The sequence below is a fragment of the Nothobranchius furzeri genome, chromosome 9 (genome assembly GCF_043380555.1).
Source record: "Nothobranchius furzeri strain GRZ-AD chromosome 9, NfurGRZ-RIMD1, whole genome shotgun sequence".
NCBI lineage: Eukaryota > Metazoa > Chordata > Actinopteri > Cyprinodontiformes > Nothobranchiidae > Nothobranchius > Nothobranchius furzeri.
In genome coordinates, this window is record NC_091749.1 from 23231484 (window position 1) to 23246072 (window position 14589).

Sequence of the window (14589 nt, forward strand, 5' to 3'; positions counted from 1 at the left end):
CTGAGAGTCACGTGGGGTCCGGAGCTCTATAGCTGGGAACACCTCTTTCAGGAGGCGCGGAGGAAGGATGTCGCCTTGGGAACCAGATGGTTTCATCTACAGAAGCAAAGATTGCAGGCATGGAAGGGAAATAGGTTCAAAGCTGAGGAAGGGCGCTGTATTAAAGGTTAAGGTAGGAAGGTGTGCAGAGGGAGTGATAAGCTAGCCCTGATAGAGGAAACCTTATCAGAAAAGAAATCTAGAAACTGATCCGGGAGATATGATGCAAAAACTGAGCAGTTGGACTCATGAGGAACGAGAACTGAATTAATAGTTTTGTAAAGAACTTTTTGATTGGACCGGTTTGCAGAAATAATTTTAGAAATGTAATAGCTTCTAGCATGCATAACTGCTTGTTGATATTTGGACCAGAAGTCTTGCAAAATCTGATATAAAATCTGGAGGTGGTCTTTTTTACATTTGCGCTCAGCCTGTCTACAAAGTTTTCTCAAACTTCGAGTATGAGAGTTGAGCCAATTGTCAGCTTTATGTTTGGAGTGAGCAGGTTTCAGAGGAGCAACAGAAATTAAGACTGTAAGACATTTATCATCAAAAAAAAAGCAATTTGATCATCCAGGCTAAGCTGACTAGGCAGATCAGACACAGAAAAAGCACTGACAAAAGATCCTGCTGTTTCAGAGTTAATGATGCGCCGTAACGAACGTGATGGACAGAGTGAACGATTGTTAACAGGTAAAAAAAAAATATCAAAAGAAATAAGCATATGGTCAGACCAGCAGACTTTTAAGAGATAGATCATTCAACAACATACCAGATGAGAGCACAAGGTCGAGAGTATGTGTGTACATGAGTTGGAGCATTTACAGACTGGGTCAAACCGAAAGCATCAATTAAGACTAAGAAAATCTGTGACGAATGGTTTTTCCAGACAGCAGATGTGAATATTAAAGTCTCCAAGAATGAGAACACGTTGATATCGAGCGAAAATATCAGCTAAGAGAGCAGAGAAATCAGTTATGAAGTTCTTATTGTATCTGGGGGGCGGTAAATTAACAGACAGAGGGGGGGGGGGGGGGGATTGCCAGTTCAAAAGCACTCAGTTCAAAGGAGGTAATTTCGGTGGAAAAAGAGAAAGGATTAGAGGTAAATGAAGATTTGAAAATCCCGTAAATCCTCTAATATTAGCCTGTATTTAATTAAGTGCCGGGTATCATATTTTGGCCAGTGTCGGAGTCGGCGGAGGTGAATAATGGCCGTTTTTTTAATGTGGCCGGGTGGAATGTGGTAACAAACAAGTACGGGGGGCGGTTGTGTCATCCGTCTCACTTTTGATTTGCCAGTGATAGACCGCGAGGGTAACTTTAACCGTATGGAGACGAAGAGGAGGCGAAAATTTGATATCAAGTTCAAAGAGAACGTGCTGATTATGCTGCAGAACACACTGGGGAGCAGTAGCAGGGGTTGTATGAACTAGTCACTAGTCGACTTCACCGCTCTATAGTGACTTTCAAGCCATCCTAAATGCAGCAGCCAGACTCCTAACCAAATCCAGCAGACGAGCTCACATCACTCCAGTTTTACAGTCCCTCCACTGGCTCCCGGTAGAATATAGAATACAGTTTAAAGTTTTAGTCCTGACCTATAGAGCTCTTAACAACCAGGCTCCAAGCTACCTATCTGAGCTTTCATCCCCACACACCACCTCTCGGAACCTCAGATCCACATCTGAAAACCTCCTGGCTGTTCCTCGAACCAGACTGAAAACCAAAGGGGACAGGGCCTTTCAGACTATTGCACCCAGACTTTGGAACAGTCTACCTTCAAATCTCCGTCTCTCTAACACTGTAGAGGTCTTTAAAAATCATCTAAAAACTCACCTTTTCATCCAGGCGTTCCCTCCCTAAATGTTTCAAAAAGATGGCTTTGTTCGGGTTCACACCTTCACTTTGTTTATACTCATGATTTTATTTTCTACTTTATCACTGCTATTGTTTTTCTGATGTTTTTATTGGTTAGAGGTATTTGCCCTGATCTTTATCATGTTGTACAGCGCTTTGTGATTTATATCTGTGAAAGGCGCTATATAAATAAACTTTTACTTACTTACTTACTTACTTTTTATGCCTGTCATCGACTAGTCGCTGTCACGTGATAATGACCGGCAAGATGCAGTCCTCGGAAAAGACAGCAGCCTGCTGTCAGCAGGTGACGAGCTCCTGCGCGTCGGGAGGCGACACGCTGTGCCAGAGCGTCGGTACCGACACCCGCCGTCAAACGGCCATTTAACCAAATTGTGACGTTTACCCTCTTGCAATTTAACCTTCCCCTCACCCCCATCCTGACCGTAACCAGCTTGCGCATGCAAAGCTCTGATTGTTGACGCGCTCCAGACATCTGCGTCCTGAGCACGGCCACAGTAACATTATCTCATTAGGAGTCGCCACCTCAAAAACTAATTTAACACGCCATCGTTCATGTCGGCTCATTTCCTTTTATGTTTTCTGTCTTTTATTTGTGCCTGATGCGTTTCGCTGCTGTGGATCGGGGCGCATCACCTGTTTTGTCCTCGGTGACGCACCTAACTGATGTGGCCGGCAAGCAGCGTGCACTCCGCTGTTTTTGCAGTCGGTAGATCTTTTAGAACTGCAGTTCAAAGGTAACTCATGAGGTGAATATATATGAACCCAGGTAGCAGTTTTTCTTAGGATTGAGAGGAGATGCAGGAAGATAATAAACAGGCAGGACAGAAAAATAGTCATAGAAACAAGTTAGTTTTTGTACCTGGTGGTTGCAACAAACATACACCATTGAAGGTAATCAGAAGTGAGGAACAGAAAATTAAATAATTATTTTAATGTTTAGAGCAGCAGGAATTCCGAGAGGCTGCAGGTGCACCAGTGAGTTTGCGGCCGCTGCGCAGGGGGAGGGGGGAGAGGGCTGAAGCAGAAACTACCGTTGTTAAAAGAAATGTGTTTAACTTTGAAAATGTGGGCGCAATTTTAATTGTCAAAAACTCCAGCGAACCATTAGTTCATTTTGCTCAAATAGAAATAGAGGCCTGCCTCTAATTCTGGTCCTCCTTCCAATAAAGGCCTGGAGCTTGATGAGCTTGAGTCAAATACAGGCCCGGGCCTGTATTGGAGGATTTACGGTAGTTAAAAGGCCTCCTCCACGGCCGCATTATCTTGGAGAGTTTATGAATGAGCATGCAGGGGGGGAGAGTCTCCGCTAGAGCAGCTGACTCACCCGGGGCGATCCAGGATTCCACGACGCAGAGAAAGTCCAGCGCTCGATCACGGAAAAGATCTCTTAGTATAAAAGATTTATTTCTGATGGATCTTGCGTTTATAAGAGCAAAGCTGATGGAGGTCGAGTCTTGATGAACAGTCCGAGCTGTGGAGCAGACTGCCGATGACGTCGGCACTAGGAGAAGGTTTGCTGGGCAGATTCCACGACGGCACAGCACCATTGGCACAGAGCGAAGCTGTGGGCCCGCCAGATCCCCGGGAAACTCCGACGGGATCAGACATGGAACACAGAGGAACACAGACTGGGCCCCACGCCGACAGAAATCCTGAAGGAGGCAGGTGAGCGGGCCCGAAAACCTCTAAGCCTCACCAGTCGCCCGGCTTGACAGCCGCAACGGCAACGCTTCCAACCACGGAAGCGACACGGCATCCGACACAGGTAGAGAGGAGGTCCAGGGAGCAGCGGGCAAGAGGTATGATGGAAATCCTTCACGACAGGTGGAGAAAGGCACATTGCCAACCGTATGTCCAAAAGAGAAGAGCGATCATACTTAATGATTGCAATTATGGGGGAAAGAAAGTTCAGAAATATCACCAAAAACAATAGAAGGAGACCGCGAGGTGGATGGCCGGCCAAAAACACTGGCGCCATCTTGTTTCATGTAAAATGACTATGATTTATCTGAAACTAATCAGAAACTGTGTGTGTGTGTGTGTGTGTGTGTGTGTGTGTGTGTGTGTGTGTGTGTGTGTGTGTGTGTGTGTGTGTGTGTGTTTTACAGGGAGACATTGAGGGAGTGAATGCTGAACCTAATGACAGGAAGGTGAGTGGAACAGGTCCAACAACCAGGCAGAACAGAACCTTCTCAGACTCAGGGTTGACTAGTGGATGTAAAACCTGAAACAGGAAGTGTTTGCGTTCAATGCTAACACCCAGTCTCTCCTCCTAAACAAACACGGCATAGATTCAGCAGCTGGAGTTCATACATATGATGTAAATGTAAAAAGGGGATTACACCCAAAAGAAGGCGAGTCAGCAACTAAATGGCATCTGTGGTGAAAATCCATGCTGCATCTTCATGTTTTTGTTCAGTATGACCAGCTCCTAAACCTCTGAGGGTATTTACACTTTGAGCCAGTGCCTCCTCTTGGTGAGTAGATGTGTGTCACCAAGGCAATGGCTCCATAATCACTCCCCTGTTTTATAGAAGTAGCTTTAGCTCGGAGCTCCCAGTTAGCTTACATCATATCCATATATCCATTTAGGAGGGAAGTTTTTCTGTGCAATGGAGACAGGAGCTGGTTTTTCCTCCGGCATCAGTCCTCCATCTGAACGAAGAGCGGAGTGAAATTACTCCAACAGGCGATGATTGCTTTATAGTTGTTGCATAATCAGAACAGGCTGACAAAGTGCTTACTCAGTCAGCTGTTATCAGCTGTATACATCAGTCTCTCAGCCAGGATGTGCAGATCACTGTTGGCCGGAGCTCAGATCCGATGTGTTTTCCAGAATCGGACTAAACACAGGATCTGGATAGAAGTGCTTCAGTTTTCAGGTTATATTCACACTCTGGGAGGTGCTTACACACCATTTATTTCTCCAGTCAGGACGGTGTTTCCTCCATCTCTGGTTTCCTGTCTTTGATTGAATCTCTCTCTGGGGACTTCTCAGAGCCCTTCAAACTCACACTTATCACTTGGAACACACAGTAAGAACATGTACATGCATGGTGGCGCAGTTGTTAGCACTGTTGTCTCGCCGCAAGAAGGTTGCAGGTTCTAAATTTGGCTGCTGCCTTTCTGCATGGAGTTGCATGTTCTCCCCATGCATGCGCGGGTTTCCCCCACAGATCACAACATGCCCTATAGGTTAAAAATTGTACGCCACTTTGGATAAAAGCATCTTCCAAATAAACAAACATAAACTTATAAGGAGGAATTAAGAGACAGGTGCCATATGAGTGTTGAAATACCCACATGCATATTCAAGGCTATGATGTCCAAGTCAAGAATCATCAGTTTGAATTGAGGCTGACAAACGATGGGAGTTTTTCTGATTCCATCTTGTTCCTTCCAGCTGCTGTATGAACAGTGGGCCAGCTACAGTGTCTTCTACAAGTACCAGCCCATCGGACTTATCAGGTCAGCTCCTCTGCTTCTGAAATGCTGCTCTCCCACCATCATAGCACACAAACACATGAAGATAAGAGTAATGGTTCTTATATTGTTGTAAAGAGGAGAATCTGGTCTTTAATTTAAAATGGCTATTTCTGTGGATACCATACCAGTTTATTTGTAAAGCATGTTTACGCAAAGCATGAGAGCTGACCAAAGTGCTTTCCATCAAATACATTGCAACACAATAAAGTAAATGCTGATAAAACAAACAATAAGATCAACAAATAAATATAATCACAGACATGGCCATAAAATTCCAGGCCAAAGGCCAAATCATAAAAATGCGTGTTTAAATGAGATTTAAAAGAGGCAAGAGATGGAGCCTGTCTAACCAACAGCGGAAGTGCATTCCAAAGGGTAGGGGCAGCACATATAAATGCCCGCTCCCCTCGTGCTTTGTATCTCACCCAGGTCGTGGAGAGCAATAACAGATCCGCGGACCTCAGTGCTCGCCCAGCGACATAAGAAGCAAGCAGCTCAGAGAGATACAGTGGTGCCAGGCTGTTGAGGGCTTTAAACGTGAAAATCAAAAGCTTAAAACAAATTCTAAAAGCAACGGGAAGCCTGTGAAGCTCTGCAAGGACAGGAACCTGGCAGTAGCATTCTGAACCACCTGAAGGCAATTCAGAACTGAGTCGGGGGTGCCAATTAGGAGAGCATTGGCATAGTCAAGGTGGGAAGACATAAATGCACGAATCACTGATTCTAAATGCCTCCTCTTCAGTAAGGTTTCTGACGTTTTACTCAACACAACTGGAAGAAGCATTATTTTTCCACAGCGTTTATTTGAGGAACCATTGAGAGACCAGTATCCAGTTTGACCCCAAGGCTAGTCACGTAGTCTTAAAAATAGAGATCAGGAAAGTTCTTTGAGAGATGGGCATGGGAGACATTACACAGATCAAATAAGTTAGCCTCAGTTTTAGCCTCATTGAGCTGCAGAAAGTTGGCAGCTAACTGGTCCTTCACAATGGTCAAACAAACTTGGTTTGTCCACTGTGACATACAGCTGGTAATCATCAGTATGTGGTAGTTGAGATCAAAGTGTTTCAGAATGTTTCCCAAAGATAGAAGATGAATACAGAAAAGTAGCGGTCCCAATACAGAGCCCCGCGGGTCACAGGGGGAGGAGCTGTCATCAGTTTCAATACTGAAGGATCTATTGGATAAGTATGAGCGAAACCATTCTAAGGAAGTCACCGTTACCTCCATCCATGACTCCAAAATTTGCAACGGAATGTCATGATCTACAGTATCAAATGCTGCAGACAGGTCCAATAGGAGCTGCAGAACATGAGACCCAGAGCCTGATGCAACCAAAGTGTTGTTCAGGACCCGAATGAGGACGAATTCAGTGCTGTGGCAAGGTCTGAATGCTGATTGAATTTTTTAAAATAATGTATTGTTTTCCAGATGGTCTGAGATTTGCGAATGGACCATCTTTTCCAGCACCTTAGACCATAAGGGGACTTTCGAGATGTGGTGAAAGTTATTATAACTGGAGTGATCCAGACCAGGCTTCTTCAAAATCGGCTGTACAACCACTGGTTTAAAAGCTATGGGGAACACTCCAGTAGTTAATCTAGTGTTCACAATGGTCAAAAGCGATGGGCCTAGAGTGGTGAGAAGGTCACACACCAGTTTAGGTGGGATTGTGTCTACAGGCAAATGAGTTGGCTTTGTGGAGCTAATCAACTTCTCAAAGTCCAATGAGCACAGTGGAGTGAAACCAGAGAAGCGGAGTGGATGAGGGGCTTCCACTGGAAAAGTTTATCTCAGAGGCATGACGCAGAGCATAATGTTTTGGATCTTATTGTGAAAGAAGTTCTGGAGATCAGTGCACAACCAAACAGAGGGAATTAGACCATCAGACGCATTTAGTGACAATATGGAATATATGGTACCAAAATAGGATCATGTTGCTACTGTATGTTTTTCTCCTGGACACTCGATCCTGTGAAAACTAGGCTTTTTTCTTTCTCCTTGAGTGCTCCATGGTATACCTCTGGGCTGTGTGCAATAAAATCTAGAAATCATTTACTTGAGCATCTCTATAAAAGAACTGTACTTAACTAATCTATTGCAGTACAAAGCCTCTATAATAACTGCCAAAACAGAGTATTTTTCAGGGCTCATTGCTTCAATTACGAGAACATTATTTTCGTTGTTGAATAAGATGGTCCAACCACCAAATTCCTTACCATCTCACTTGTACTCTGCTGACACCTATCAAATTACTGTTTTTCAACGAAAAATGTTCTAATATTCCTTAGCAATTATCCCCTGGTAATTCACTTCTTCTCCAGTCTTTTCCACACTGTCTACTAGGGATTTAAGAAAATGTCAATATGGTAATATATCATGATAATTTTTCTAGAATTTAAGGTGTGACATAGCGCCACACCTGAGCCTATGTGGGGGAAACACTGCATATTAACTCATGCATACTGTATACAACCTGCCCTCCATCATTGCGTGGTATTGCTGTTAGTAAATCTCTCCCATTTCTCCCAATTCTTATGAAAACGATCTAATTTAAGGTTCAAAAAGGCTGTCAGTTTTTCCTTCTTATATATTTCCTCGACTATTCCCTGCCAGTCTTTCCTTGTTGGGGCATTCTTCTCTAGCCATTTTCTGGTATGCGCTTTTTTGCCTGCTGCCAGCATGATATTCATTAAATATTTGTCTCTTGTGGGGACTACTGATGGGATATCACCCAAATAAACAGTACAGAAATCCTTAACTAACTCACAACTCATCACGACTGTGATTGAGTCAACCATCTCCCTCCAATATGGCTGAATTACCGGGCATTTCCAAAAAATATGGAAGTGGTCTGCCATGTTTTCCCCACATTGTCTCCAGCAATGTCCTTCTCTCTGTTGGCGTCTCTGTTTGCATTTTATTTTAGGGGTTATAAAGAACCAGGTAAAATTTTTCCAAGTGAGTTCCCTCCAGTAACTCAAACTGGTAGTTTTCCTCTGTGTTTCACATATAGTTGCCCAACTTTCATCTGATATGGTGACTTGTGCTTCCCTTTCCCGTTTAATTTTAATATAATTAGTTGATTGGTCTTTGAGTGATTGTAGGTTCCGATAAAGTTTAGTAATTTGTTTGTTTTTAATCTTACTTTGACATGCCTCTTTTATAAGGGAGACTAGGCCGTCCCTCTGTTCTTCCGTGTTTTTAATGTTACTGTTGAAATAAGATCCGACTTGGAGATATCTAAAAAAATCCAGGTTTTCCAGACCATATGTGTCCCTTAATTTGTCAAAACCATGTAGTCCATCCCTCCCTGCAATTGAGCAAAACTGTCCCATCCAGGGTATTTTCCTTAAAAAGTCTTAAAAAGTCTTAAATTTGCTTTTCCAAATTTAAGGCCTTAAAAATCCTTAAAAATGACAAATAATCCTTAAATACAGTTTCCAAAGGTCTTAAATGACCAAAGACCCAATAAACAAGAAATTTTTATTTCTATAAAATTTTCGTGAATTTCTAGTTAGTGTTCAGCATTTTATGTGTATCATATTTTCATAAGCGGAACTGTACTCATTCAGTTGGTTGTGAAAGGGGGCTATTTTTAGATGAGCACATTAGCTGGTTAAGCTAGTGGGAGCTTGCGCCATGGGGAAGTGCAAGTTTAATGGTAACTGGATGGTTAATCCCACGTTCGCGACATGGGTAGCACCAGTTTCAAGCAATAGCTGGAAATTATAGCTTAAATGAAATTTTAAAAAATTGCTTAAATTTGGTCAAAGTGGCCTTAAAAAAAGGTCTTAAAGTCTTAAATTTGGCTCCCTTAAACCTGCAGATACCCTGCCGATCCCCTTTGTCGACCATGCCGCATAGCGGCCATCTGTTTGTGCCAGGGAGAATTCCCTATCGCTTGTGACCCATCTAAGTTGTTTTACGTTGGTGTCTGATTCATGTTTCTCACATTCGTCAAACCATATCTTTAAAGGCATTTTAGTCCATTAATTTAACTCTTTTTTTCTTTTCCAGATATAATTTTTTATCCCCTAATATTGTCTGTAGTGGTAATTTTAATTGTGTCATATCTAAATCTTTCTATTTTGCCACATACAATGGATCACACCAATAGAGTAAATATCTTAATTGTGCTGCTTTAAAATAACTTTCTAAGTTTGGGAGGGAAAGTCCACCCTTCTCCCTAGGCAGTTGTAGTGTTGTGTATTTAACTATAGGTTTGCGGCCCTTCCATATAAATCCCGAGAGCATTCTGTTCCATAGTGCAAATTGTTTGGCTTGTATGTGTACCGGTATAGATTGAAAGAGGAAAAGTATTCGAGGCAATATATTCATTTTGATCATGTCGATTCTATTATATAAATCAAGTGGCAGTATGTTCCATAATAATGATGCATTAGTTTTTTAGTTTTGTTCCCTTCCAATGTTAGGTAGGTCCAAAGAATGTAAAAATTTCTTAACCCTTTGATGCATAATGGTCACTACAGTGGACAGGTACTTAAAATTGTTTTTTTTTTTTTTTTTTTTTTGTTATTAAGCACAGCTGTTGAAGACTTTATTGCATTTGAACCCCTCCATTTGTACTTCAGTAAGTCAAGCCAACATATTTCATGTTCAGAATGCACACTGTCCACTGAGGTGGACATGTAATAAATTACTTGTAAATTAAATTTTACAAAAAATATGTATAGATGAAATTTGTTTCATTCACACCTAAATATGAATGAAAAAAATTGTTAAAAAAATCATGGTTGAAGATTTCATAGTTCATGCATCAAAGGGTTAATATGTAGAGGGTCAACCTCTCGGGTCTGCGAGTATAGTGTTTTGTAATAGTTTACAAATGAATTTTGTATCTCTTTAGCAGTATAACACATCATTTGAGTCTCTTCATCTTTAATACAATAAATTCCTCTTTCTTCTTCCTGTTGCTTAATTCTCCAAGCCAATAATTTCTTTGCCCTAGGGCCATAATCATAGTATTTTTGCTTGACAAATCTAGCTTTTAATTCCTCTTGTCTGTCATATATATCATTTAATTCCTGTGTTGTTAAATTAATCTTTTCCAATAGTCGGGGGTCCTTAACGGTGGTGTGCTTAGTCTCCAAGTTCTTTAATTTGGCTAGTAACTCATTCATTTGTTTATGTTTCTCTTTCTTTTTGTTCGAGGACCACATGATCAATTTTCCTCTTGTTACTGCCTTTGATGCATCCCATATAATATTAGGGGATACCTCTTTATTATCATTTAGTTCACAATAGCTTTTACACTCGTCATTTATTAATTGTATACATTGGGGATCATTTAACAAGCTTGTGTTCAACTTCCAGCTAGTTTGTTTTATTTCCGTCTCTAGATGTATAGATAGGTAGATCCCTGCATGGTCTGATATATCTCTTACTCCTATTTTACATCTGAGGATTCTATGTCTATCGGTGTTAGTCATAAAGAAATAATCCAATCTGTAGTACTTTCTATGGGGAAATGAGAAAAAAGTGTAGCTCCTTTCCTTGGGATGCAGCTCCCTCCAGACGTCCATCATGTTTCCTTCTTGAAGTTTTTTAACTGTTTTTGTTTCCGGATTCGTCCTTTTAGTCTTATTGTTGGTGTCTAAATGGGGCTGTAGTTGTACGTTCCAATCCCCACCACAGATAAGGGTTCCTTTGGTGTGTTCCACAATCAGATTAAATAATCTCTTAATAATCTTAGGTGTGTTCTTGCTGTGTCTTTCTAAATCCATGCTTTCGTTCTTTTTAAACACAGAAACAGTTTTGTTTACCTGTTTTGTAGCTACAGTTTCGCCGACGGCTGCCGGCTTCTTCAGGCTGACGCTGATCAGCGTCAGCCTGAAGAAGCCGGCAGCCGTCGGCGAAACTGTAGCTACAAAACAGGTAAACAAAACTGTTTCTGTGTTTAAAAAGAACGAAAGCATGGAATCTCTTAATAAATTCCTGATCATTGTCTGGCGGCCTGTAAACATTTAGTAGAGTCACTGGTTTATGATCAATTTGCCCCACTACCATAACATGTGGCCCTTTTCTGTCCCATATTTGTTCAGTTAACTGAAAGTTAGTTTTATTTACAATCAATATTGCCACTCCCCTTGCACGTCTCTGTCCATATGATGAGTAGTATATATGTTTGAACCCCAGACGTTTTAATTGCTCATGTTCCTTATTGTTTAGGTGGGCCTCCTGCCAAAAAACTATATCTTGTTTTTCCCTTCTCATCTTAGTAGCCACCTTTTTCCTCTTAATGGGGTTGACGTTTAATGATACAATGTTATATTCCTGAAATGGCATGGTGTTCCCTTGAAACAACATTTAAAAAATAGGCTCTCCCTGCACTGATCAACCCGACCCGTAAAAAAAAAAAACCCGCGCCATAACGAACAACAACTGAACATATATTTGAACATGACTTCCAAGAAAGAAGTAGAAAATTCACTTCTAAGACTATGAGGGGAATTCTCTCTGTAGAGGGCCCCCTCAAGGGAGTGTGATGTCTGCTCTGGTACCATCCTGACCCCCTGTAGGTGGCAACAATGCACTCTTCTTCTCAGTCCAGTGGTCCGATTATTAAATTTCGTCAAACCACAGCTGTCTACTGATACACGAACACGATTACAATCCTAATCTGCATCTTAATATTAAACATTATTTATCTTCACTCCCTCAAACAGTTTTTCTTTGCCTATGTTAATCAACCTTAAACGGAATGTTTACTCACAACCTCTTAACCAGTTTCAGTCTCTCAGTTGGGATTGGTGGTGAAAACGTGTACGTTTTTCCCGAGCCCCCTGAACATCCACAACTCTTTCCCGTCCTCGGTTTCGTCCGCTGACCGTCCACGAATTGTCTTTTGGCCTTGCTTGAGTCCCGTTCGTCCCTTGAGCTGGTAGCTTTGCTGATGTCACATTCGTGTAGGTACCTGGACCATCTTTGTAGAAGACTCGGAGCCTTGCTGGGGCAGGTGTCTGGAATCTAATGCCTTTTTCTTTTAGTATTTTCCGTAACGGGGCATATTCTTTTCGTTTCTGGATGATTTCTATCGGGTAGCCGTGATCCATGTAAATCCGATGTTCTTCTATTCGTATATTTTTCTTCAACCATGCCTTCTTCAGCACTTGCTCTTTAATGTTATATTCAAGGAAACATACAATCATGGATCTGGGGGGCACGTGTGTAGGAGGCTTCTGATCGAGTGATCTGTGGCATCGTTGTATCCCCAACTCTGCGTTCTGCATACCTAGTTCAGTTTTTAAGAGCTTCTCCACATATTAAGTTGGGTTGTCAGCTTCCTGGTCCTCTGGTATTCCAAATATACGAAGGTTGTTCTTCCGTGACCGGGTCTCCAGATCAGTTAGCTTGGCCAGCATTCGCTGTTGTTCCTCTACGGTCTGAAGGAGCACCTCCTTAGCATTAACGCTCCACTCTTCCACCTCTCCCACTCTTTGCTCCATTTCTTCCACTCTCGTCTCCACGCTTTTTAAGTTGGCCCCCACCTCATCCATCTTCTTATTCACCTCGTCTTTAAAACTCCCCAGCTCTTGCTTCATGTCTACTCTCATCGTCTCCCAAGCTTCGCTGAAGTGTTTTTTCATATCTGTGTGGCTAGCCATGATTTCCTCTCGGATAGCCTCCATGCTAGCTTGGAGTGTGGCCATCGTGTTTTGGGCGTCTTCATTCCCTTCCCTCATCGCCATTCCTTCGTTCTCTTCGTCGGTTTTCCTTTCTGTGGTTTGTATCTTTTTAGTTTTGTATTTCCCCATAAATATTTATCGAAGTCTGATGTTATCCGTAGTTGAAAAAAAGGGGAAATGCTGGACCCTCGCTGAGCTCCTGGCTATGCTTCCACTCACTTCACTGCCATACCCGGAAGTTCCGTTCGGACGACATTTATACGTCAGTCCTGCCAGCTAACCCTCCCCAGACCCTGCTGAACCCCAAATCACCACTACTTTCACCAAGCTCTCTGTGAAGGCATGCCAACTTCATTTGTTGAGTTAATGCGTGAGTGTTGTTTGGCTGAATGCTGACCAGAAAGACTCGGCACTTCCAGTTGGGCCCTCAAATGTCACAGTTTGCAGAGGTGACTGGGTTCCTAATAGTCCTACAACTTGATGGCGATGGTACACGAGCTGGTGATCTGCACTGACTCAAACTACGCTCGGCTCAGCTTCACCTGCCATCTGCCCACTTGGAAAAGTAACAGGGTCTTGACCTCCAACCTGAAGCCCGTTAAACATTTGGCGCTTACACATTAGTGTCAGCACTGCCCCAAAAGGTATCGAACAACACCAGAATTTGGTTTCACACATAAGTCAGATTTGCATTTTCAGTGCTGAGGTGACTCTTTTTCTCAGACCCTCTCCCCAGCGGTCAGACTGGGACCGAGGCGACACTATGGACAAGATTATGAGAACACACACAGCAAATTAATAAAATAATGTGGTTCGGAATATCCAAAAGCAACACAGCTCATGTCAGCCTTTTGTTTACCTTATGGAGTGGACTTTCCCACGGATATTAAATGCTACCCACAGGCTCGGGGATTTGTGAACACTACACCGCCTGTTCGAGACCGAACTCACGCCATCCAGCCTGACCAAACCCCGACCATGCCGACGTTAATATGTAAGCGCCACCTTTTCATGGCATGCTATGCCTTGGTGACATCACATGGTATGCAGATCTATTGGCGTAAAGTCAAAGGTCATTCCCGTGCACCTGGACCTGATAAAGAGATGAACGACCATACAAACTCACTAGCTAAAGAAGGTGCTGCTGTTGGTACCTTGTGGTCCTTCAACCCCTTGTGGCTCCCTGATGATGTTCTCCCCCTCCACCCTGCATGTGTCTCGACTCAGACATAGGCTGCTAACGTGTCCTCCCTGTAACCATCGGATGGGTTAGTGTACGTTAGTGTTTTTTCTGACAACAACCTTGTCGGCCTCCAGTCCCAGGACCCTGCTATCAGCAGGATGGTCCTGTACCTTTCTAGTCCTGCGGCTCATCTTTCATTTGCTGAACTTGATTCATTTTCTGAGCTCCGTGCTCACTTTCATGTTTGGGTCACGCTGAGAATGGGTAAGTGGGTGCTCATGCACTTTCCCAAGCCTGCGTCCTTGCTTGTTCTTGTAACGCCTCTGTCCCTAAGGGGAGGGTATGATCG

At 42.8% G+C, this 14589-nt stretch overlaps 1 protein-coding gene across 5 annotated transcripts in view; it reads left to right on the forward strand.

Moving 5' to 3' along the window:
• The window catches only part of ano1a (anoctamin 1, calcium activated chloride channel a), a 287143-nt gene that overhangs the window by 143913 nt on the left and 128641 nt on the right, over nucleotides 1-14589 (forward strand). For all 5 annotated transcript variants that reach the window (XM_070554713.1, XM_070554715.1, XM_070554711.1 and 2 more), the window contains exons 9-10: nucleotides 4031-4072; nucleotides 5326-5390. In XM_070554713.1, the coding sequence (XP_070410814.1) occupies nucleotides 4031-4072; nucleotides 5326-5390 (107 nt within the window). The remainder of the gene's footprint in view (nucleotides 1-4030; nucleotides 4073-5325; nucleotides 5391-14589) is intronic.